General features: G+C 54.3%; 2 protein-coding genes across 4 annotated transcripts in view; both read right to left on the reverse strand.

Moving 5' to 3' along the window:
* The window catches only part of OSBP2 (oxysterol binding protein 2), a 102471-nt gene extending 95898 nt beyond the window's left edge, over positions 1 to 6573 (reverse strand). For all 3 annotated transcript variants that reach the window (XM_066562013.1, XM_066562012.1, XM_066562011.1), the window contains exon 1: positions 6308 to 6573. In XM_066562013.1, coding sequence (XP_066418110.1) covers positions 6308 to 6573 — 266 coding nt within the window. The remainder of the gene's footprint in view (positions 1 to 6307) is intronic.
* A 1862-nt stretch (positions 6574 to 8435) lies between these two features.
* IQCD (IQ motif containing D) lies at positions 8436 to 15193 on the reverse strand. The gene is given in 6 exon segments (XM_066562147.1): positions 8436 to 8733; positions 9842 to 9913; positions 12137 to 12370; positions 13579 to 14190; positions 14193 to 14372; positions 15096 to 15193. Coding segments are annotated over 5 exon segments (1230 nt in total). The 5' UTR covers positions 14232 to 14372; positions 15096 to 15193; the 3' UTR covers positions 8436 to 8460.
* Between the last annotated feature and the right edge of the window lie 10490 nt (positions 15194 to 25683).

The raw sequence follows: 25683 nt of genomic DNA on the forward strand, positions 1-25683 counted from the left end.
TCCATCTGCACGTTTCATTGCAGCGTTGATCCGTTCACAGCCCAAGGCTCAGCACCAGCCCTGCACACGCTCACACTCAGGGCTGGCAGTCAGCACCACTGCCCCAGCACCAGCTCTGCTCTCCTCCAGCCCAGCCCCAGCCAGCAGACAAGGCAATGTTGTGTCATTAATTATTAAACAAGCTTTCTGAGCGAAACCAAACAAAGGCTGATGCAAAGTGTAGAAAGATCCCTGCCACGGTGCTGTAGGAACTGCTACAACAATTGAACAGTATAATGAGGACCTGAAGGGATATTTAACACCTCCAGCTAGCTCAGGTTTGGAAGCACTATCTTATTTAGGGATAAATCTCCAGGATGCTGCCTGCCCTCCTGATAGCAGCCTGGGACAACTCACATTTCAAGGTGACAACCTGAGCTGTTGGCCATCAGCTGAACAGACCTGCTGGAAGCAGAGGGCTCTGATATCACTGATAACGCTTCAGGCACCTAAAATTACCAGGCTGAGTTACCCAGCTACAACATTTGATACACAAGCACAAAATACAGAGAAGCTCAGTAGTCTGACCTGTTGCAGCATAACTCAACCTACAGATAGTGAACATCATGGTCATTCAGAGGTGAGCTCAGAGCACACAGCACTGATTGGAAACTCCTTTTCAGGGGAAAATGAGGCAGGATACAAGGGATACTGCATGGAAAAGCACAGCAGGTTCCTCACAATACTGCTGACAAGAAGGATCAGCTCCTTCCCCAGTGACTCACTGTGGGTACAGAGGATGACAGGCCATACAAGCACCAACTTAAACCTGTAATTGGAGCAAGCCAAGTCAGAGCTGAATACATATTTTCCTGGAAAAAGACAGGCAGGGGAGCTGCAGGAAGAGGCAGGTGATGCCAGTCACCTCTGCAGGCAAAGGACAGCCGTCCTGCTCATGACAGCAGTCAGACCAAGGGCTGGCAAGGGTTTCCCAGGGCTGAGCACAGCCATGGATGTCCTGGAGCAGGAGCCAGTCCACACCAACCTCTGCTCCTAAAGGTCAGCACAGCCCCTGCTGTCCAGCAGAGCTGAGGGAGGCTCCAGCACCCTGGGGGAGAGATGCAGGGCTGGACAGTGACCCCCTGCCCTTGCCTGGGACAGCAAAGCAGAACTACACCAGTGTGTGCTCCAGCACTGGAAGCTGGACCAGGGCACACCAGAAAGGGGTAACAGGCACCTCACTCAGGCAAGGAGCCAGGCAGCTGAGCCCATAAACACCCTCCACACCTGCCAACAGCTCCAGGAGTGAAAACTGCCGTGGGAGACAAGCTACCTGAGGGATCCCCCCGTGCCCAACGTGGAGACAGCAGCACAGGCTGCTGTACTTCCACACAAACCCAGAGTGCTCTGCCCCCTCCTAGCTTAGCTCTGCACAAGACAAACCAGTTATTTCTTCTACAATTACATCAAATTAAGTATTTGGCCAGTATAGAATCATGGAATGGTTTGGGTGGGAAGGGATCTTAAAGGTTCCACTCCCCTGCCGTGGGCAGGGATGCCATCCACAAGACCAGGCTGCTCCAAGTCCTGTCCAGCTTGGCCTGGAACACCTGCAGGGATGGGATGAGGGACGACATCCATCCCATCTAGCCAAATGAAGATTATATGGATAGAAATAAAGGAGAAAGATGGTTCCTGGCTCTTATCACAGTTTGCAACCAGCAAACAGAACCAGGTAACAGCTGTAAATCCCCTCAGCCAGCACTAATTACCAAGCCATGATGGAAACATCCCTAAGGATAAGATCCCTGTCTCAGCCCTCCTGCAGGGTGAGCAGCAGTTGCTGTTTGGACTGAAGTGAGCCCAACCTCCCCCACAGCACTAACTGGGAGCAGAGCAACCCAGCCTGGAACCAGCAGCCCACAGAGCATCATTCCCCACACCCCATGGCACCCCTCAAGTGTCATGTGGCCATGCAGTGTCCCAGAGAGCTGTGGCAGCACCGTGTCCCCAGGGACAAAGCACAGCAAGGAGCTGCCTCCAGAATGGGCAAAGAACAAGGAACAGCAAAGCACCATATGGATCCAGAGAGTGCCATGGGAAAACAAGCTGACTGGGAACACCAATTATTCATCACTGTTTAAAAACAAGTAGCTCAAAGTCACCAGGAGCTGCAGAGCTGCCCTGGAAACCTGCACGCTCCAGCACCCAAAGAGACACAAACACTCCAGGACTTGTCTGCACAGGGAGAGGGTGTCACAGGAATGATTCCAGGAGAGCATGCTGCCTCATTCTATCAGGTACAAGCTAAATGTAAGGAAAAGTTTTCCCCTCCAAGGGTGGTCCAGCACTGGAAGAGGGGCCTGGAGAGGCCCTGCAAGCTCACACCTTGGAGATTTCAGAGGCTGGAGCACAAATGTGATGAGAGGCGGCTGAGGGAGATGGAGGGGCTCAACAGGACCTTGTGGCTCTGCACAGCTCCTGCCAGGACGGGACAGCCGGGGGGGTCGGGCTGTGCTCCAGGGAACAGGGACAGGAGCAGAGGGAACGGCCTCAGGCTGGGCCAGGGCAGGGGCAGGGTGGATTTTGGCAACATTTCTTTATGGAAAGGGTGGTCAGGGTGGCACAACTGCCCCGGGCAGTGCTGGAGTCCCCATCCCTGGAGCGACTTAAAAGCCACGTGGATGTGGGACTCGGGGACACGGGTCAGTGGTGGCCGTGGCACTGCTGGGGGAACACTTGGATCAGAGGCTCCCAGAGGTCTCTCCTGGGCTCCCTCAACCCCCCACATCTCTACCATCAGCAGTGGTTTTCAAGCTCCTTCCTGAACTCCCCTCCTCAGCTTTCAGTGAAGTCTCAGCACAAGAAACAGGAGAAATACCTCTGGGTTGTGCTCAAGCCCTCATGATGCCAACCAAGAGTTAAGTGCTGGATAAACAGAGCTGGTGAAGAATGCTGCTCTGTGAAACACAGCTTTTCCAGGGAAATGAGCTGCAGGATGACCCAGACAAGACAGCTAAAGTGCCCCAGGCACCCATCACTGCTCAAACAGGGGAGTTAACGCTGCTTGATGGAGAAGCCTTTCCCTTCCCAACAAGAACATGGTTTTCCCTTCTCCAATTGTCATTGCTTTCATCATTACACCCCGTGCCCACACAAAGCACTGCTGAAGGCTCTCCAGACACCCAACCCACAGGAACCCAGCTCCAGCCCATCCCACAGAGGAGCCAACACATCCCAGAGCTCTCAGAAAGGTCGAGGAGCTGCTGGGAGAACACAACACTTGCAGCATCCAAGTGTGGTCACATGAGCCAACGCCAGTCTTCGATGAATTAATACTCACCTGCAGATCCTCTCTAATCTCCTTGAAAACACTTATCTGTTCAAGGTGATTAGATTCTCCCATACAGAGCCGCTAATTATAGATAATGATAAATCTGAGTGGCAGCCTGCAAGAGGAGTTCAGAGAGAGTTTGGATCATTAGCAAGTCAAGCAGACTAGTCCTGCATCCCCAAACTGCCTTCCCACGCCAGCATCACTGAATCAGCCAAAACACTTGGTCAAAAACAACCTAGGAGGACCAATCAAGGGCAAGTAAAATGGTCCAACCATATTGCTGTGGATTTAGGAACTTCCTAAACCCACACACCTCCCTCCAGAGAGGGTACTGCACAGGAACTCCTCAAGAACTCCTCAGCAGTTGTTATTTTTCACAGGTTCAGAGGAGGGAATACAAAGCAAAGGCACATGAAGTTTCCCTGGCAGCAAGACTTGATGTCTTCATCGATGTAGCAAAGCTACAGGAGGCTTTAAATGCTCCATTTGGGAAAAATGTTGTAATTAGAAGCTTTAATTCAGCAAACTGTCCCTGTGAAACCAACTGGGCAGCAAACAGGCGTCGCACTTGGCTGCTGGAGCAAACCCCTCAGTGAGAACAGCTCCAGAGGATGGCACAGCAGCCACCCACACACCAGCACCTCCAGGGACACCAAGGGGACACCCGGGATTTCAGCAGCTCAATTCTGCAAACCAAAATCCTCCAGGCAACGTGACAGGCTGGGGTTTAAAGCTAAAGAGCGAGAGGCAGGAAATCCAAATGCAACAAAAAGCTTCAACCTGGAACAAAATCAATCCACTCAAGGAGGCAGCTTGGGCACCACGGGGCAGCCTTCCCAGTTTAGATGATTTTAGCAGACAAGCAAAATGAAGTTTCTACAAAGCTACTCCTGAGCAACCACAGCCACATCGGGTGGGCTGTGCAGCTACAAAGGTGACAACACAAAAAGAGCACAGCAATTCACCTGCAAGGGCAGGAAAGGAGACTTCTGGTGTGGACCTGCTGAGCTGGGCTGAGCACAAAGAGCCAGCAGAAAGCAGGACCCGTGACTCTCAGAATGCCAGAGACCTCTATAGAATATATACAGATAGACAAATATAGATATATGCTCTTTCTCAGCGAACAGGCAGCAGCCTGACACCTGCCTGGCTCCTGTCATGGAGCTAGAATTCCTATCAAAACAGAAGTGCCAGTTTTTACCCCAGTCTGTCTCCCAGGAGCACTCCCAGATGAGCAATTCAAGCTGACACAGGCACTATTTCAGAGCGCTGGTTTTGAAGAGTATCATGGAGGCTTTTCTCCACTTAGGAAAGGCTTCACCACGTGTTCTGCACTGTATTTTTGTACTCCTGACTCACAACCAAATTAATTCAGTTGTCATCAAGCCCAGAGATGAAAAGAAGCACAAAATCCTCCAGCATCCTTTTCCCCAAGCAGCTGCTGAAGGTCTGCCCTGCCTGAAAGCTTCACAAAGTTTCAACTCCTTCACATGCAGCTCAGAATAATTTCCTTGGGTGTTTCTGTTTGTTGTTTCAGCCTAAAACAGATCAAATGGTCTCAAAATAAACCTGGTTGTTCCCATCTAAAATAATTGTTGAAAAAAACCACTTGCTCACTCATGACAGACTCGGCATCAACACGCAAAAATAATATTCTGACATGGTTACAAATGGGGTGTTAAACTCCAACAGCTTTTTTGAGCAGAGTTAAGGCATTCCAGAAAGGATTACAGTAAATTAGCTGAATTACTGAGAGGTAATTACATTTTTTGAGGGGGGAGATTGTTTGGCTTAAGTTCTTTGAGAGTTTTCAACAACTCCAAGTAGATAACCACATCATCTATCTTCTGCACTGTTAGCTGCTGTAGCCTGACCCTGGGACCCAGGTTCCAGGTCTCTCAGAGCTGGAAGAGTTTATATTCACATCTGACAGGGAGCTGGAGCTCTGCAATCTGCTTCAGGCTACGTGTCAGCAGCTGGAGCTGAGAGGAAATCAGCTGATGAATTTTATGTCGGGAGGAAAAACAGCTTTGGCACAACCTTTATAGAGAATTCCTGTCTCAGGGGGGTTGGCACTTTAAAGACTTACTATTTTAAAAAGCTTGTAACCATCTTTAATATTCAGGATTGTTTCCATGTCCTGAAGTACAGCCAACATCTGGTGCACAACACTGAGGGTGACAGAGCACTTGTGTTCCCAATGACAAGAATAAACATGATCCAAATCACAGAATCCCTGAATGGTCTGGATGGGAAGGGACCTTAAAGCTCCTGTCGTTCCACCTCCTACCATACACAGGGACACCTTCCTGGAGGATAAAAACACCAACATCCACATTTGTATTTTCACCGCTCAAGTGAGACAAGCAGCCCAGGAGACGCTACGAAGATGACACCGCTTTGGATTCAGCCTCGGGGTGTCTGACACGCTCCTCGCTGAGCCCACAGCCCGTCAGACAGCGCCGGGAGCCAGGCACGGCTCGGAGCAGCTGCTGGAGCTTCCTTCTGTCCCCCAGGAGCGCAGCCCCAGCCTGGGCTGACTTCCCAAGCCCGACATTCCCAGCACAGCATCCCAGGCCACCCTTGCACCGCCACCGCAGCGCCCGCAGCCACGGGCACCGCTGGGAAGGAGCCGCAGGCTCTGGCAGGGTACAGCAGGAGCAGGTTACACAGCTAAGGGAGGAGGGTTGGGGTGTTCGGATGGAAGGGTGTGATTTGGGCAGCTGTAGCAGCCGGAGCTGCTGCACCAGGAGCGGAGGGATGGAGAGAAAGAAGGATGGGAGATCCAGGGCGATCCATCATCCCGCGGCCCCGCTGCCCCCGCCGGACCCCCGCGGCCCTGCAGGATCAAAACCCGAGTTTGGTTTTAAAAGACGAAAAAAAAAAACCCAAACTAAACAATACGAGGCGATTTTCGCTGTGCAACAGCGCAGCCCCCGCGGTCCGTCCCCCCCTCCCGGCGGCCCCTGCCCGGCCCCCCGGCCCCGGTACCTGTAGTAGCTGAGCAGCCCATTGCTGAGCACGAACCAGCGACGCTGGTAGCCCTTCAGGTAGTTGGTCCACTTGAAGAGCCACCCCTTGTAGGTGTCGGAGCCCGGGGGGGCGGCGGGCGCTCCCCCCGCCGGGCCCCCGCCGCCGCGGCCGCCTGGCTCGGCGCTCATGGCCGGCAGCTCGTGGCAGGCCAGGCAGGGAACGGCGCTGAGGAGCGAGACCAGCCCGCGGGTGCCACCGCCGCAGAGCGCGGCCGCCTTCCCCATAGACCCCGCGGGGCCCGGCCGAGGCTCCGCCGCTCCCGGGGCGGCCCCGGCCCGTCCGCACCGAGCGGGGGCGGCGCCGCCGCCACGTGACCGCCCCACGGGGAGGGGAGCGGAGGGGAGCGCCCCCCGGCGGCGGGGCGGGAACGGCGCGCACCGCCCCCGCCCTCACACCGCCCCCGCCCTCACACCGCCCCCGCCCTCACACCGCCCCCGCCCTCACACCGCCCCCGCCATTTTGGCCCCCCGCCGCCATTTCATGCCAGGGGGCTGGGGTGGGCGGGACGGTGAAAACTGTTCTCTGTAAATCTTCCCGTAAAAAATCCTCCTGGGTGCCCCCTGCTCTGCTGGGAGGAGAAGCTCCATCCTTCTGTCCCGCTCACCCGCTCCCTCCAGCAGCACACGGGCCTGGATTTTGTGCCTGAGGAGCTGCCTGTCCACAGGGCAGTGTGGAGGCCTGTGGCAGATGCCACCCGGCCAGGTGTTCCCATGTCTGCTGAGGGTTCTTCCCTTTCTCCTTTCTCTTCCCAGCCTTTTTTTCCCTTCCTCGTTCTCTCTTCCCTTTTCCCTTTCCCCTTCCTTTTTTCTCTTTATCCTCTCCTCTTCATTCTCCCCCCCATCATAGATCACGTCTCGTTCATCTCCCTGATCCTTTCTGATCCCACTGATCCCATTATCCTCAGCCATCACCTTCACACACTGTCACAGCCGTGCCAGGCGCTCAGGAGGCTCCCCCAGCCCTGGGAATTCTCCAGAGAGGGCACTGGGCTCCAGGCTGGACAGCTCCGAGAGTGAGCAACACTCCATATGCTGCTCTGGGCTGAGCCCTGGCCCCTCTGCAGCTGGGCAAGCCATTGCTCCCTGGAGTGTCCTTCAGGCAGGAGCACCAGGGACACTGAGGCAGCCTGTGGGGCCACTCCTCATCTGCAACAGCCTGAGAGGGCTTTGGACTCCAAAGGCAGCTTTTCAGAGAGCCATGGAATGGGTTAGGGTGGGAAGGGACATTAGAACTCATCCCAGTTCCACTCCCTGCCATGGGCATGGACATCTTCCACTGTCCCAGGCTGCTCCAAGCCTCAATGTCCAGCCTGGCCTTGGGCACTGCCAGGGATCCAGGGGCAGGCCCAGCTGCTCTGGGCACCTGTGCCAGGGCCTGCTCACCCTCCCAGGGAGGAATTCCTTCCAAATATCCCATCTATCCCTGCCCTCTGGCACTGGAAAGCCATTCCCCTTTGTCCCAAGTCCCTCTCCCACTCTCCTGGAGCCCCTTTAGGCACTGGAAGGGCCTTTAAGCTCTCCCTGGAGGCTGTAGGTTTTTGGGAACTGAATATCTGGACAGGGAATGTCCTTCTTGATGTAATTACACCCCAAACTATCCACATGGCTGCCAACTTCTCAAAGTCTCATGGATCCCAGTATCTCTTATGGCTGCCAAGAAGGGAACACACTTTCCTTGGCCATGTCTAAGGAGAGAGGAGCCTGACCCATGCCACTGCTCTCTCCTGGGAAGGGAGTCTGCAAGGAAGGACCCTAAAATCAGGAGTGGGCTGTCAAATCCACACAAGTAGGACATGACAGGATGAGGGGAAATGGCCTCAAGTTGTGCCAGGGGATGTTTATATTAAATATTAACAAAACTTTTTTTCGTGGAAAGGGTCCTGAAGCCCTGGGATAGACTGCCAAGGGAACTGGGTAGAGTCACCATCCCTGGAAGTGTTCATAAAACAAGGGGATGTGACATTTGAGGACAAGGGTTACTGGTGAACATGGTGGTACTGGCTTGACTGGATGATCTTGAAAGTCTTTTCCAACCTTAACAATTCTGACTGCTTTTATCTGGAAGAGCTCAGACACAGCAGCTTGGCCAGGGAAACAAAAGGATTTGGGGCTTTATTTCTTGCCTTTGCCCTTGCCCTTTCCCTTCTTCAGTACTGATTTGTAGATGGACCGCACCAAGTAGCCTTTCCAGAAGGCCTGGATGCAGGTGGCAGCATTGTTCCTCCTGGCCTCCTCCCGCGCAGCTTCCTCTTCCTTCTCCTTGAGTATCCTGCGCTCCTCCTCGATCAGGGTGTACTCCTGGAGCAGCATGGCATGTTTCTCCATCAGCAGGGACAACTGCTCCTTCTCCTCGTTGTAGACAGCCTGGAGCTCATCATATGTGGTCTGGCAGGACAGCAGGGATCAGGGACAGCTGGGCAGCAGTTCCTCCCCACATCCCCACGTGAGGGTCCTGAAACCCATCCCAAAGCCATGGAACCTCAACTGGTTGGAGCCTTTCCAAAGGGATTCAAAAGGAAGGCATGTGCCCAGTACCCAGGGAATTTCATGACATGCTGGGTCCCTTGATGCTCCCCTGAAAAATGCTCCCACACACAATGGAAGATTTGGAGAACCAGCAGTGCATCTGCCAGGGTGCTGGAATGAGCTGAGCTCTCCACAAGCAGCCCTGCTATGGCAGGAGCTGCAGCAGGAACTGCCTGACACAGCCCTTCTGCCAAAGATTTTGGGGCTTGTACTGCAGGTCTAACTTGGGTTTGATGTTTTGTCAGTGTGGGGGTGGGTCTGCCTTGACAAATTCTGGCCCAAACATGGGGCTCCTGCCTCTTCACAGACAGGAAACCAGAATAATCCCATTATTAAACATCTGACAGGGGATCATTCCTTACAATTAGCAGCAGCTTTCAGGCCTGTATTTTGCTCTGTAAGGAATCCAGCAGCTTTTATCCAAATCCATAAAAACTGCAGGAACAGGAAAGCCCCCAGGGCCTTCCTGGGGGCAAGTTTTGGGGGTGCTGATGTGACCCTGAGCCTGTTATGGCTCACTTGTGGGCAGGCTGTTTCTTAACACTCAGCACATCCCCCAAGGATTCAGCAGGAACAGGAGCAAGATTTGGACACCAGGTAGGGCCATGAGGGTTGAGGATTGGAGCAAAACTGAAAAACCTGTTTCCTGGCATCAGGTGGACATCCCAGACAGAACATGGTGGCCCATTTGCCCCCAGATACTGTGGGATTTAGCACATATTTATCCCACATTTACTGTGGGATTTACTGTGGGATTGAGTGGATGTAACTTTTCCTAAAGCCAAAGCAGCAGAGGACTCCTGGACACACAGGCAGGAGGACAAAGATCCCTTTCCTGTAGGTTTGCCTGGATGCAGAGCTGCCTCTCACTTCCATGGTCTCCTGGGTAAGAGCCATGTGTCCCTTTGGACAGGAATCTACCCAAGCAAATCACTTTATGGCAGAGCAAAGCACTTAAAGCCAACACCTGTTTTTCTGTCATGTCTATGTCGTATTTCTGGACCCATTCCTGAATTTCCTTCTCTGCTTTGCACTTTTCCTGAAACACAAAACAAGATCAGATCCTTGAAGACATCTGAGGCCTGGTAAGAAGTGTCCTCAGTGAGAAAACAGGGAAACTTTAAGCCACATCATCATTATATCTAAGTATTTGAGCCACAGCATCATTATATATCTGAATATTTCACCTCCTCCCTGTGACAAGCTTCCCTCAGCTGACACATATGTGGTTTGCCCTGGTTTAAGGATTCTCCTGGGACATTCCCAGGGGACTTTATTTGGTTTACAGCATGGAGCTGGGGGGATGAACAGCACCTGGAAGTTGTTTTCTGCAAGAGGAAATGAACATGTCTGATGGAATGGGGCAAGTCATTGACAAACTGGGGCAACCAGCTTGAAACTGAAGCAAGAGAGAACTGCAAAACCTGAATTTGGGACAAAAAGTACTCAGAAGATGATGGTGCCTTTTAAAAGAAATATCTTTCTGGCTGTAAAACATTTTAACAGTGGCTATACAGCCTGGGGCAGGTTCCCTCCAGCTCTGGATGTGTGCTCTGGGGAATCATTCCTGCTCCATTTCCTGTGTGGCACAACCCCAGGATGGCCCAAGGGCTCCCAGGCCATCACGAGGTCCCACCTGAGCTATTTAGACCACAAGTACAACTTGTACTTGCTGAGGAAAGGAGGCTTCTGTGGTCAGTAAATGCATCTGCCAGGGTGCTGGAATGAGCTGAGCTCTCCAAAGCAGCCCTGCTGTGGCAGGAACTGCAGCAGGAACTGCCTGACACAGCCCTTCTGCCAAAGATTTTGAGCCTTTTACTGCAGTTCTAACTTAGGTCTGATGTTTTGTCAGTGCCCAGCCCTTCATGCTGTACCACCCAATGCAAGAGTGACAGATACCCCATCACCACCTGGGCTTACTGCCCATGGGAGGCTGCACTGGTTTGGAGAGAATACTCAGGATGAGCAAAATAAGAAGGAAAACTACCTTTTTTCCAGTTCTTGGTTCTCTGTGTCACCAGTGTGTTCTGCTCAGGGCAGAGCTGTTGCTACAGGGGCCTGAGCCTGCCTGCTGGTCCCAGTCCTCCTCCTGAATCTGCTCAGCCCTGGGGACAAGGACTTTGAGGTGCTGCTGGGTGAGGGCTGCTCCTGCCCCAACCCTGGAACCACCTCAGCCCTGGGCTGAGCCCCCAGTGTGGGCAGCAGGGGAGGGGGGATTCTGCTCCTCTGCCCCACCTGCAGAGCTGCCCCAGCCCTGGGCCCAGCACAGGAGGGACCTGGAGCTGCTGGAGAGAGTCCAGAGGACGCCACAGAGATGCTCCAAGGGCTGGAGCCCCTCTGCTCTGGAGCCAGGCTGGGAGAGCTGGGGGTGCTCACCTGGAGAGGAGAAGGCTCCAGGGACACCTCAGAGCCCCTGCCAGGGCCTAAAGGGGCTCCAGGAGAGCTGGAGAGGGACTGGGGACAAGGGATGGAGGGACAGGACCCAGGGAATGGCTCCCACTGCCAGAGGGCAGGGATGGATGGGATATTGGGAATCAGGAATTGTTCCCTGGCAGGGTGGGCAGGCCCTGGCACAGGTGCCCAGAGCAGCTGGGGCTGCCCCTGGATCCCTGGCAGTGCCCAGGCTGGACATTGGGGCTTGGAGCAGCCTGGGACAGTGGGAAGTGTCCCTGCCCATTAGAGGGCGTGGCACTGAATGGGCTTTAATGTCCCTTCCCACCCAAACTATTCTGGGATGATTCTATGAAATTACATTTCCCCCCCATTCAGCCCAGCCTGACTTCTTGGCTTGTCTGTTCTGCCAAGGTGGGCAGAGCAGGACCTGCTGAGCCCTCAGCATCAGCTCCATTCCACCTTGAACTATAAATCAGCTCTAAAAGATCCCTTCTACCAAGCCAATATTGTTTGCTCTGCTCCCTCTAGAGCAGACCCCTGGTTTGTCACTATCCCACTCGTGTCCTGCTCAGCCTGGCTGCCCTGAGCCCTGCCTGGTGTCACAGCACAGTGGGAAGGTGTTCCCAGAGCCGAGGCAGCCAGCAGGAGCAGGACCTGTGACAGCTCTGTCCCTGCTGTCGCTGCAGGGCTGCTTTGCACTGGAATCAGCAGAGCATGAGGACAGGGCGGGTGTGCTCTGACAAACACCATGTGCATCCTGCCAGGAACAAGCAGGGCCCAGGAAACTCCTTGCAGCAGGCAGCAGCCAGAGCTGACAGCTCTGCAAAAGGGCTTAAACCTCCTGTCCCAGGGCTCTCCTCCCCTTTACCTTCCTGAGAACCAGCTCTGAGGCTCGATGCTCCAGCACCAGTGCATTGAACTGTGTTCCCAGGCGCTGAATGTCCTCCTTCAGCCTGGCACACCTCTCCCGGGAGGCTTCCTCATCCTCTTTTTTCTGCTTTTCCCCTTCCTTCATGATCAGCCGGATTTCAGCCTTGCAGTTCTTGGCCAGATCTTCCATGGTGGTTTTGAGGTTTTCAATTGTTTTGTCCTTCCTGCTAACCTAGACCAGAAAACAAGAGGAATACCTTTGGGAAATGCCCCTGAGGCATAGGGTGAGCAGGAGAAGAAAAAACATTGCAAAGCTGGAGGAGATCCAAGAAGGGACCCCAGGGGCCAGCTCAGGTAGCACCAAGGCCCTGTCACTGCTGGCTGAGGGAAGAGTTAGATTTACACAGGAGCTCTGGAAACCTTCCCCTGGCTCCTCTGGGAACCTGTTAGTAAAGGCACAGGGTGAACAAACCATCCCAAGCCCCACTGGCACTGCCACCTGAGGAACAGCCAAAACAGATTCCCTGGAGTAGCCCTGTGGCTTCCTCAAGGGCTGGATCAGGTTCTGAGTGACTGTCTGGGAAACAAGCTCAGGGAGGGAAATCCCCAGCTGGGATCAGTGAAACAGATTTATTCCCTATGTCCTGGACAAGCTGCCAAATTGCACATAAAAATCTCAATTCCCAGAACTCCAAGGAGCAGAGGGAAAGGGGAAAGCAGGCCCTTGGCTCTGCCACCAGTGAGCTGGGCAAAGCCTTCTCAGCCAACCCCTCTTGCAGGGAGGAGAAAGAGAAATCCAGGTAGAAAATAAAGGATTGTTGTCAGAAGCTCTGGGCTTGCTGCACAGGCTGAGAAAGTGCCCGGGAAGTGCCCAGTCAATTATCTGCACCTCAGCTGCAGATAAAATTAAAGATTCATGTAATTTGTATAATCACTGATTAATCACAAAGGCTCCAAAGCAGCTGTTAGAGTCGGGAGTCACAGAAATGTTGGTTTTAAGCAGGAGTGAAGACAGAGCAAATATTAAAAATGGATTTTAATCAGAGCAATCTCTCCCTGTAATGATTTTTCATTCTTTCAGCAGCAGGGAATGAAGCAGCTGGCGTTGTCACCCTGCCAGGATACCACCACAGCAGTTTGTGCCTGTCCTGCCACTCCTCTGGAACTCAGGGATTTAAATTGTTTAAGTTGGCTGGTGACAACAGGTTCAAAACATGCCAAATTTGAGTTAAAAAAAAAATCAAACATGCAATATGCATTTTTCATTATATTTTACAATAGAAATAGTATTTTTAAGTTATAGATCTGGTTTTGAAAGGATTTCTGGAACTTGTTCTTTAGGAACTGCAATAAAGGGATCGGTTTATAGTTAGCAAGGTTTTGCTGCAGTAAAAAGCAAGTTTCCACTTGGTTGGAAAACACATTCCCACAAGGTCATACCTCTTCATCTCGAGTCTGGATGACTCCTTCTAGCTCTCCCTGTAGAGCTGAGATCATTTCTGTGTTTTTCTCAACTTGGAGGGAAATGTCTTTCATGAATTGAATCATTTCCCTCTCCTCATCAGGAGTGGTCAGGAGCCTCTCGAGTGTGAAGTCCCGGAACTCCATGAAGGCTTTGATGAACACATCAGCTGGTGACTCTTTCACCCGAACTTCAAATTTCAGCCCATGGTAAAGCAAGGGGTTGGCCAGGAAGAGCCTCAGGATGTTTCTCAGGGAACTTTTCAGGCGTTGCTCCACAGCTCTCATGGTCTTTGCATCTCCAGGGCTGGTGAGCAGGTGCTGTATTTCCATTGAAAGCTTCTGAAGCTCCAGAAGGCCGCTTGTGATCTCAGGTCCCAGCATCCTCCCATACCTGTCCAGGGAGGCAGTAATCCGTGGGATCAGCCTGGTGATCTCCAGCTTGACAATGGTCTCATCCAAGACAGTAAGGATTCTTTCTGTCTCCGTGCTGTCAGGCTTTAGCTGGCGTGGATCTAACACCTTCATGACACCTAAGGGGATCCCTGCCTTCCTTGGAGTTGCCATGCCCTTCACCAAGGTTCTTTGCTTCATGAGGATGCTTGGAATGCAGCTGGATCCCCTGTTGCCATGGATTCACTTAAACACCAGTGGCCTGGGTGGTTTGAGGTCTAGCAAGGACAAGGCAGCTCTTACACAAGGTGAGACTCTGGAAGAAAATGCAGGTCCCTGTGCTGCTGCTGTCACATAATCTCCCTTCTTGGATTTTCTCTCTAAAAGGAAAACACAGTGACAGCATTAGAGAAACGATGTAATTTGGGAAAGCATGAGAGTCTGAGATTACCCTGGAGTTCTCTGTGAGTCTGGGCAGGGGGTCAGGACATGGGGTTGTGGATTAGAGCTGCTCTCTGTCCCAGAGCAGTTGTCAAACACCCATGGGAAGGGGGTGATGGATTCCTGGCTTTGAAGGGTGGTGGGGGGAAAGCTCCCAACAGCTTCTGAGTAGCAGCTGAGGTAGAGCAGCACAAGGTGCAGCTCTGCTGTCGCCAGAAAGGGGTGGAGAGGGGTTTGGAGAGCCCTGGGGCCACCCTGGAGGGAAGGGTAGGGTTCCTAGTGGGAAACCTCTATGGGAAACCTCTACCCTTCCAGGCCTGTCCCTGTAAGAGGGAGGAGGAGGGAGAGGGGATCTGGCAGGACTGGCAGGCACAGAGCAAGAGGAGGAGAGAGGGGAGGGGAGGAGATGGGAACAGCTGTAGCGGAGGGGTCGACAGGGAGTGAAGGGTCCCTTCTGTGTGGGTGTGGGACAGCAGGAGGACCCAGAGACTGGGGAGCAGTCAGAGGTCGGGGCGGTGATTCCCGGTGGAGAGACCCCCGTGCGAGGGGCGGGCGGCGAGGGGCCGGTGCGGGAGGATCCGGGGGGTCCGTGGGACCAGCGGCCCTGGGCATCCCGCGGGCGGGACGGAGTGTCTCAGGAGTCGGTTATGGGGAATGCTGACCCCAGGCGGCCTCCACCCCTGCAGCGCACTCAGTTCCGATGCCGGTCCCGATCCCGGTCCCGGTCCCGATCCCGATCCCGATCCTGGTCCGTATCCCGGTCCCGCCGTCAGCGCCTCCCGTTGCCAGGCGACCCGAGGGGGCGGGGCCTTTCCGGCCGTTCACTGCTATCCGTGCTGGTCCCTCCTCCTGTCCCTTGATTGGCAGCACCGCTGTCCAATGAGGAGTCCCGCGGTTGCGGCTGCCGGAGGTTGGGGTGTGTCATGGCGCTGGCGGGAGCTGTGAGGGGTGAGGGGGAATAGGCGGCTCGTTCCCTGCGGGCTGTCCAGATCTGTGTTCCTGAGAGCACAACGAGTAACCCTAGAATAAACTTTATCCCCCCCGTGGTGACGTCTGCCAGGCGCGGATCAGCCCAGTGGGTGTCCAGGAGCCCCGAACGGGCTGTTTTGAAATGTCAGGACACAAGAGAGTTCCCCTGAGCAGCGCTGTTAACATGGCTGGTTTTACAGGGCCATAAAAGTGATAATGAACCTCAGCTGATGAAGATGCTGATGCTGTACAGGCTGAGTTATTTGCTTACCTGCGATTTACTGACGTCTGCAAAGAACATGATGGTCCCTGAACGCTGCCCTGCAGCCGTGCCCTCAGCCTGTGCCCGGGCAGTGATGGATGCCCTCGGGAGAGGAGGGTTTGGTTTCCAGCAGCAAATACGGCAAATGCTGAGCTCCAGGCCATGCTCACAGCAACCTCTGTCCCTTGCAGGAGCTGGCACAGCACAGTTGTGGGGTGGCCATGCCCTCACAGGCAGCCTTGTCCCAGGTCCCAAACTTACCTGGCCTGAGCAGCTCCTTTATTTCTGTGCAGGGAGTGTCCAAGTGCAGGATTATTTCTTCTCACCCATTCCCAACTGCTTCCCTACACAAAACAAAGAGGGGCTGGTGGTGGGAGATGTAGTGAGACCACCAGGACTGGGCTTTCTGGTGTGGCACCGGTGAGGATGGATGAGGGGACACTTGGCCTTCCTGCCCACCTGGGCATACCTGGTACCACCTCCAGCACCCCCAAGGCATTTTAGGCTCATTACCTGGAGCAGTGACCTCCATGTGGGTTCCCTCCTGCCCTGAGTGGCTCAGCCAAAGGACTGATTCAAATCAAGAATGGGATTGAGTGTGATAGTGACTCTGGGTTTGGTCCCACCCCAAGCTGGGTCATGCCCAGCCCGCTGTGGAAAGAAGGGGTAGCTGGAATTGTGAGGCTGCCCTATAGCCTCCAGGGAAAGCACTGACCTCCCCAGGAACACCTTCTAAAGCTCTAATTCGGCAACTGGGATCCCATAGCTGCACTATGATCGGGAGCACAGCAGAGCTGTGATTTGAGGCTACAGAGGGGTGTGCTGTCAGCTGGATGTGTCCTCATGGAACTCATCACATAACAGAGAACAACCCTTGAGGCATGGAGAGCTGCTGCTTTTCTTGACAAGGACTCCAGAAGGGATCCCTGACTCCCCTGAAAGGCTGCCACATGCACTGCAGATATTTTGGAATGAAATCCATCATGAAAAGAATGTCTTTCCAAAGTTGAGGAGTGTCCTGATTGCTTTGTTTGAAATGTGCTACTGCTCTCCAGGAAGTGCAGACTTGGACTTCTAACAACCATGACTTGGAGATGGCATCAACTGGCCAGTGACTGTCACCAGAGACCCCTGTGTCTGGTGTACACAGCCTGCTTGAAGGGACAGCAAGTCCTTGTGACATCCAGGGAAAGAGGAAGGAAAGGGGTGGAGCCGTGGGTCACATCCAAACTTCCTCTGAAGTAGGGAAGACTGTGGATCACTGCTGCTCCCTCCTGGATCTGGGTAATTACAGACATTGCTGTCTTGCAGGAGGAGATGGGGATGATGACACATGTCCAGAGCAGCCCTGACTCGTCCTGCAGCTCCACACTGCTCCAGGCCAGCAGCAGCTCTTCAGCCAGGAGGAAAACTGGGTCACTTTGGGAGCTGGATGAAGCATCACCAAACCTGCGTCAATCCCACCTCATCCAGGATGTAGAAAAGCCTCAAATCTATCCTCAAACAATTCTCTGCACCCAAACCCACCAGACTGCATCACTGCCTGAGCCAGAGCTGCCCAAGAATCCAAATTATGTGGGGCATGTCCAAGCAGGGGAGGGAGAGCCAGGAGCCCCTGGGCACACTGTCCCCCACAGTTTGAGTCCAGCTGTGTTCCAGCAGCAGGACTGTGACAGATACCTGAGGACCACAGACTTCCCTGGGCCAAGCTGGCCTCAGCCACCACCCAAACCCCTCTCCTGGTGCTGAATCCCATTCCTCTGCAGCAAAGGGAAGCACAGCTCAGAGTGTGGGAGCTGGCAGGCTGGGAAAAACATGATCCACCCCAGCCTGGTTTGCCCAAATAATTCCCCTGTTCCTGCTACCACCCACCCCTGTGTGGGACCTGGGAAGGGACATCAAGGAGGGGCATGATTTGAACTGATTGTGAAATGTTGGTGAAAGAGCAGAAGCACACAATGAAGCCTTGCTGCAGGCAACAGCACCCCATCCTGTCACTGCAGGGACAGTCCCCTCCTGCCACAGTCCTTTGGCTGTAGCCTTACATTGTGCTCTGCTGGCAGCATGGAGCTCTGGCACCACATCAAGCCCTGGAGGACTCCACAGGGCCAGCTGATCCCTGACCACAGCCCTCCTGCAGCTTTGGCTGCTGTTCCTCATTCCCATGTCACACTGTCAGTGGGATGATGGCATCTGTATCCTGAACAGTTGGGAAGGAGTTTGCACTTCCCTGGCCCCCAGAGCCTGTCAGGAAGGCCCAGGCAGGGCACAGAGAAACCTGGGAGTCCCTGCAGCACAGAGCTGGCTGAAGGGATGAGTGTAGTGGGGTTGGTGTTAGCTCTGAGCTAAAGGACCCAACAAGGAAAATGGGAGGGCTGGAGGTGCTGGGTTGGCTCTGAGAGCACCAGGCTGGAGCTGGGTGGCAGGAGCAGGAGTGCAGAGGGACACAGCCAGCTGTGGGCAGATGTGGCACAGCAAAGTGTCCCTGGGGCTGTCAGGGCACTGAGACCAGAATGTGTGAGTTTGGTCCTAATCTGTCTGCTGAGGCCAAAGGAGGACACACAAATCCTGTGTCCAGTTCTGGGCCCTTTATGACAAGAGAGACCTGGAGGGGCTGGAGCGTGGCCAGGCCAGGGAACAGAGCTGGGAAGGGGCTGGAGCCCCAGGAGAGGCTGAGGGAGCTGGGCAGGGGCTCAGCCTGGAGCAAAGGAGCCTCAGGGGGGCCCTTGTGGCTCTGCACAGCTCCTGCCAGGAGGGGACAGCCGGGGGGGTCAGGCTGTGCTCCAGGGAACAGGGACAGGAGCAGAGGGAACGGCCTCAGGCTGGGCCAGGGCAGGGGCAGGGTGGATTTTGGGGAAATTTCTTTATGGAAAGGGTGGTCAGGCACTGGCACAGCTGCCCAGGGCAGTGGTGGAGTCCCCATCCCTGCAGGGATTGAACAGCTGTGTGGATGTGGCACCTGGGGACAGGGGACAGTGGTGGGAGAATGGTTGGACCTGATGCTCTCAGAGGCCTCCTCCAACTTTAATGATTCTGTGATTCCATGAGTCTGCAGCAAGTCACAGCCTCCATCTCCCAGGTGAAAGCCCGCTGCTCCCTGGCTCTGCCGAGAGGGAGCACGCAGGGCTCGGTCAGCACCGACACCCAGCCCCTGCAGGGCCCCGCCCGGGTGTGCCAAACCCCGAGCCTGCCCGGGGAACACCCCCAGCCTGCCCGGGGAACCGCCCAGCTCCGGCTGCTCCAGAGGCTTCAAGGCCACGGGGCTGGGGAGGGGGCAAGGAGAGGGCAAAGGGGGACAGGCATCACCCCGGCTTGGGGCTCTTCATCCCGGGGTGCTGCTGCTGACCGCCCATGGGAAGGAATGCTGGCACCAAGGACAGCACCGAGCTGGGGGAGCAGAGCAGCTGGTGACAGGCTCCTCCCAGCACAGAGGGGCTGAGCTCTGTGACCTCCACACAGAGGAGCTCTGTTAGAGCCCTGCAGCCCCTCTGCCTCCACGGCAAGGAGGGGACACATCCCCCGCTCCCCCCGGGTGCTGCTGCGTGCCAGGAGCCACTCGGGGACATCCCCTCCCCCAGTGGGCAGGGTCGGTGCTGTTTGGTTCTGATGCCCTCCTTTTCCCACAGCATCTTCCCAAAAGGAAAACCCCGGGGGTGGCCAGCATGGGTCATCCCCAAGTGACAACCTCCAGGCTCCTCTCTAAAAACTTCTGACATTATTTGCTTTTTGACATTTCGTTTTTATTCATCTCAATACATCTTTTCTTGGGTTTCAGTCACCAAGGAAGCTGGTGCAGGTGGACACCAGCCTGGCACTGGTGCCTGCATGACCAGAGATGTTCCCTGTCTCTCCTGTCCAGCAGCTGTCACAGTGAACCATGAAATGGTTTGGGTTGGAAGGGACCCTAAAGATCATCCAGTTCATCTGGTGAACAGCAAATCCTCCTTTTCCTGGACAAACCCAGCAGGCAAAAACTGAGATCAAGAAGGATCTGTCCATGGAGAGGAAAGGATGAAGGGCAGATTTATCACATGTGGGAGGAGGACAAGAACATACCTTAAATACTCTGGAAAGGCAAGACTTGATAGATCTGTGGTTTGAAGCCACTTCAGGTGCCAAACCCTGATTTTCCATGCAGTGTTTCTAGAGCCTTCCAGCACCTGAAATATGTCTATGGAGAGGTTAGGGGAAAGTTTTGTGCTTCTTTAAATAACAGTTTTAACAGTAAATAGAGAATTTATTGCCAAGGCTTGATGGCTCCTGATTTTTGAGCACTGAGATGTGACTTGCCTGTGCTGCTGTCTGAGCTATGCCCTTCCCATCAGCTTTGAGAATTCCCTTCAGAAATCCCAGCTGAGGGGCACAGCTTGAAGGTACTGGGCATTTTTCAGCCCAGTGAAGGAAGCACTTGACTGAGGATGTGACGTGATTGAGGACGTGGAATCTTCCAAGGTCCAATTATTCCCTCGAGGTCACTGGGAAGCATAAAAAATAAGCAGCTCCATCTCAAGCAGAAAAGGTTTATGTTATGAAATCCAAACACTGCAATGGTGGCTGGAAAAGCAGGACACAGAGTCATGGAATATCCTGAGTTGGAAAAGACCCCCAGGGATCATCCAGCCCAGCCCCTGTCCCTGCCCAGACCCCCAACAATCCCACCCTGTCCATCCCTGGCAGTGCTGCCCAAAGGCTCCTGGAGCTCTGGCAGCCTCGGGGCCGTGCCCGTTCCCTAGGCAGCCTGGGCAGTGCCTGGCCACCCCCAAGGCACGAGCCAAGGAAAAACTCCATCCCTTTCACATGGCACTCCCACTCCCTCACAGGACAGCAGTCCCTCGAAGAGGAGTTTCACTCCTGCAGCTGCCTCACAGAATTCACAGAATGACCAGGTTGGAAGTGACCTTTAAGATCAGAGTCCAACCCAGCCCCAACACCTCAACTAAACCCTGGCACCCAGTACCACATCCAGGTTTTTTATAAACACATCCAGGGATGGTGACTCCACCACCTCCCCAGGCAGGCCATTCCAGAACTTCATCACTCTTTCCATGAAAGATAACATCCAATCTCTATCTCCCTTGACACAGCTTGAGACTGTCCTCTGGTTCTGTCAGTTCCTGGAGAAAGAGCCCAACCCCACCCGAGCACAGCCACCTTTCAGGCAGCTGTAGAGTGATAAGGTCACATCTGAGTCTCCTTTTCTGCAGGCTGAGCACCCCCAGCTCCCTCACTGCTCCCTCCCAGCCCAGGCTCTCCAAAGACCCCATTCCCATCGATCCTAAAGGGCAGCAGCACCAGAGGGGTTGCACTGATTTATTGCTGTAGAATTGGGCTCCTAAAGCTCCTGTGTGCTGGCAGCCGGGGCACGGCCTGCAGGAGGAGCTCTCTGGAAGCGCCTCTGCTCCAAGGGCTTCGCTTCAGCCGCCCGCAAACGGGAGGTGGGACCGGGCACCTTCCCGCTCCTGCGATCGAACACTTCCAGGGATCTTTTAAACTGTTCGGCTGTCTTCTTCCTCCACGCCATCTTTCTCTCCTGTTCTTTCAAAAACTGCTGCTGTAATTGTTTGTAGAGACGATGAGTTTTCTTTTTGGCCTTGTCGAATTTTTTTACCTTTGTGAGAGCAAACATAAGCCTTTATTGGCACTCTCCTTCCATGAAATAAAGAACTCCAAAGTGGTGCTTGTCTTCAGGAAGAGACAGATCCCACCACATCCCTCATCATGGCCAAGGTGATCTCTGAGCAAAAAGCTCCAATATGCATAATCACAGAGTCACAGAATCACTGAATCCCTGAATGATTTGGGCTTAGGAGAAGCCCAGGAAGGGACCTTAAAGCTCATCTTGCTTCAGACTACAGGGACACCTTCCACCAGACCAAGTTGCTCCAGATCCCATCCAACCTGGCCTGGAACACTTCCAGGGATCCAGGGGCAGCCACAGCTCTGGGCACTCTGTGCCAGGGCCTCCCCACCCTCACCGGGAAGAATCTCTTCCCAAAATCCAATCTAAATTTATTCTCTTCCAGAGTACCATTGGAACAACATCTGAGTCCAGGTCAAGCCCGTGGCCAATGATGTCTGTAGCTTATTCCAAACCACAGGTGATTTGGAGATAGGATATGACAGCTGTGTCCTGAGGTTGGGATGGAGGCACAATCACTTGTGGTGGGCATAACCACTCAGAGATGGCCCAAATCCAACAATTGCCTCTCCCAGCCATTGGAGAGAGCCTTGGCACCCCCTCCTGATCCAGGTGGCTGAAGACCTAAAGGCCTCCTTGTGCCACAGGGGGCCATGAGCTTTGTCCCAGGGAAGAGGAGACCTCACCTGCTCCTCCAAGAGCTGCAGCTCATGGGCACTGCTGTGGCTGCTGGAGGTGGGCAGGGGGTAGTCCAAGTCAAGGTCCCAATCTGCAGGGCTGCTCTGCGTCAGAAAGGGCTTCATGTCAGAGGCCCACAGACCTGCTCTCAGAGTCTGAGGGAGCCCCAGCCCAGGGTGAGGGTCCCCCAGCCCAGTGTGAGGGTCCCCAGCCCCAGCCCAGGGTGAGGGTTCCCCAGCACAGTGTGAGGGTTCCCCAGCCCCAGGATGGTGTGAGAGTTCCCCAGCCCAGTGTGAGGGTCCCCCAGCCCCAGGACAGGGTGAGGGTTCCCCAGCCCCAGGATGGTGGATGGTGTGAGGGTTCCCCAGCTCAGTGTGAGGGTCCCCCAGCCCCAGGATGGTGTGAGGGTTCCCCAGCTCAGTGTGAGGGTCCCCCAGCCCCAGGATGGTGTGAGGGTCCCCCAGCCCAGTGTGAGGGTCCCCCAGCCCCAGGATGGTGTGAGGGTCCCCCAGCCATGCACCGGGGCCAGCTGATCTGCTGGCTCTGGGAAGGTGTGAAGAAGGTGACACGAGGCCGTGTCTGGCCCTGCTCCTCCATGACCCCATCTCTGCTCTTGCTGGTCAGTTGTTGTCATGGTGACCTTGGCAGGCGGCCTGTCAGGAGTCACCTCCAAACTCTGCCTCAGTGACACAGTGACCCAACAGCTTCTCCTGCCCTTCACCCACTGCACCAGCACCATCCTTGGTGTCTGCCTGGAGTAGTGACCAGGCTCTGTCCCCACGTGGAGCATCTGTGTGTCCCCCTGAAGGACACCCCCACGCCTGCAGCTGCTGGGCTCAGTGACAACCAGGACCCAGGGCGTGGGGACACACAGGGGTGATTCAGTCCCCACTGGCTGCTTGGCCTGATGGAACATTCCTCTCCAGTACATGGCCCCTATGGGAATAGAACCACAGAACCATGGAATCATGGAATCATTCAATGGTTTGGATTGAAAGGGACCTTAAAGCTCATCTTGTTCCACCCCCTGCCATGGGCAGAGACACCTTCCGCTATCCCAGGGTCCTCCAAGCCCCGTCCAACCTGGCCTTGGGCACTGCCAGGCATGGGGCAGCCACCGCTTCTCTGGGCCTCCCCACACTCACAGGGAATAGTTTCTTCAAAATATGCAGTCTAAACCTACTCTCCTTTAGTTTGAAGCCATTCTTCCTTGTCCTGTCTCTCCAGACCCTTGTCCAAAGTCTCTCTCCATTTTTCTTTCTCTCTCCATCTTTCTTGTTGGCTCTCTTCAAGTACTGGAAGGCTGTAATTAGGTCACCCTAAAGCCTTTTCTTCTCCAGGCCAAGCTATCCCAATTCTCTCAGCCTTTCCTCACAACAAAGCTGCTCCATCCCTCTGCTCATCCTGGTGTCTCCTCTGGACTCTCTCCAGCAGCTCCAGCTCCTTCCTGTGCCTGGCCCCAGGGCTGGGGCAGCTCTGCAGGTGAGATCCCACCTGGGCAGGGCAGAGGTGCAGAATCTCCCCTCCCCTGCTGCCCACACTGGGGGCTCAGCCCAGCTCACAGTGGCTTTCTCCGAGGTCAAATCCTGCCACCCCAGCAGAGCCCAGCAGCAGCTCCTGGCAGCAGGGTCAGGCCAGTGCAGGGTCCAGCATCAGCAGATCCAGATGCTCAGCTCTCCAGCCGGGATGGTGCCCCACATTTATGGAAATGGAGTAGGAGAAACTCTGCTGCTCTGAGTACAAACAAGCTGTTGTGACCTCTTGGCAAGAAATCCAGGGAAAGCCAGCAGCAGTTCTTTCAGAGCCATGCTGGAGCACTGAAAATAAACTCACATCTGAGGAGCTGGAACATGAAGTCTGGGCCGCTGAAAGTACAGAGGGTTTGAGATACCCCAGCAAGTAGTGAATTTTACTATTAATAAAATCAGCACAGTTTTCACATCTCATTTGTACCAGGGCCTTGACAGGCACTCCGAGACCACCACGTGCTCAGGGAGTGTTGTTTTATTCCAGCACAAAATGTGCTGCTGAGGCAGGATAGCAACTTGCTGTGAGTCAGGAGACTTGGAATGTCACCAACACTTGTTTTTCCTAACTGGGATACAGCTTTGGGTTTTGAGACAGCAACTCACAGGCCTGTCATCTGCTGCCTTCCAGAGAGGGAAGGACGAGCACAGGCTCCAGCATCTCTGGTTGGGAGAGACCCAAAGATGTCACCTTTCTCTTCCCCAGCTTGACTGCCACAACTGTTTTTCAGGAGGTGCTTGGGAGATCCATGGTTGTTGTTCCTGCCCATGGCAGGGCATTGGAATGAGATGAACTTTAAGGTCCCTTCCAACTCAAATCATTCCATGTCTTATGATTTGAGCAAGCTGCTCCTTGATGGTGAAGAAGCCCATTCCTTGGTGGGGTCCCATAGCCCAAACAGATGTGAGGGGCTGGAGCCAGGTGGGGGTCAGGCTCTTTTCCCAGGGAATGAGAGATAGGACAAGGGAGATGGCCTCAAGTTGCACAAAGGGAGGCTTACGTTGGACATTAGGGAAAAATTCTTCATAGAAAGGGTGGTAAGGCACTGGAACAGGCTGCTCAGGGCTGTGGTGGAGTCCCCATCCCTGTAAATGTTAAAAAAATGTGAGTATGTGACACCTGGGGACATGGGTTAGTGCTGACCTTGACAGTGCTGGGGGGAACAGTTGGACTTGTTGATCTTAGAGAGCATATCCAACCTTAACCACTCCATCTTCCTCTGATTCTAAGACTTTTAAAATGTCTTTAAGCTCCTGTGATTTCATCTTTTAGAATCTCAGCTACTCAGCCAAGAGCCTGCTCAGGGCAGGGCAGGAGCCTGTGACACAGAGCCAGCAGTGAAGCCAGCAGTGAAACCATCAGGGAAGCCACCAAATGGTCAAGGACAAAGCCTGAAGGGGGTTTTTGGGTGCTGGAATGAGGCTGTGGGGCTGGAAGGGAGTCTGAGGGGTCATCCTGTCCATCTCCTGGCCTCCAGTCTCATTTGGGCAGCTTCAAACACCCTCAGCTCTCTGGGCTAGGCTGTCCTACAAGGAAAAATGCATTCTTACATCTACCCTAAAAAAGGCTTTGCCATAATTCCAGCTCCATAGCCAGGACAGTCCCTGACACTCTTTGAGGACTGGGATGTGGTAGGTTTGAGAGCACAACCCAGCATTTCCCAGGATGTCATTTCCTGGCTCAGGCTCCCCAGCTTAGCAAGTGTTTGTCCCTGCTGCAGATCCCAGAGCCTGCTGTGCCAGGGCAGACAGGCCCCAGGGAAGCAGTTAATCCCTGTCCTGAAACAGAGATCATTTCCACCCTGTGCTCCCAGGCACACAGTAAATCCAGCCTGGATTTCCTCTCCCCTGTGTGGGCACATGCTGCTCCTGCCCCAGCACCATCCCAGCACATTCCATCACCACTTCCAAGGAAGGGTTCAGCAGTGGTTCAGAGCAGATCTGTGAAAACTCTCTGGCACAATGCCATAACTACCCTGTCCCACTGGACTCGGGTTTATTTCTCCCACCTTGGACTTTCACACTTTGCCGGGAGCTCCTTGATGGAGAAGGACTTTGAGCAAGGGTGTGGAGGGACAAGACACAGGGAATGGCTTCCCACTGTTAGAGGGCAGGGATGGATGGGATATTGGGAAGAAATCATTCCCTGGGAGGTGGGCAGGCCCTGGAATAGGCTC

Source organism: Molothrus aeneus, chromosome 18, assembly GCF_037042795.1.
Source record: "Molothrus aeneus isolate 106 chromosome 18, BPBGC_Maene_1.0, whole genome shotgun sequence".
Taxonomy (NCBI): domain Eukaryota; kingdom Metazoa; phylum Chordata; class Aves; order Passeriformes; family Icteridae; genus Molothrus; species Molothrus aeneus.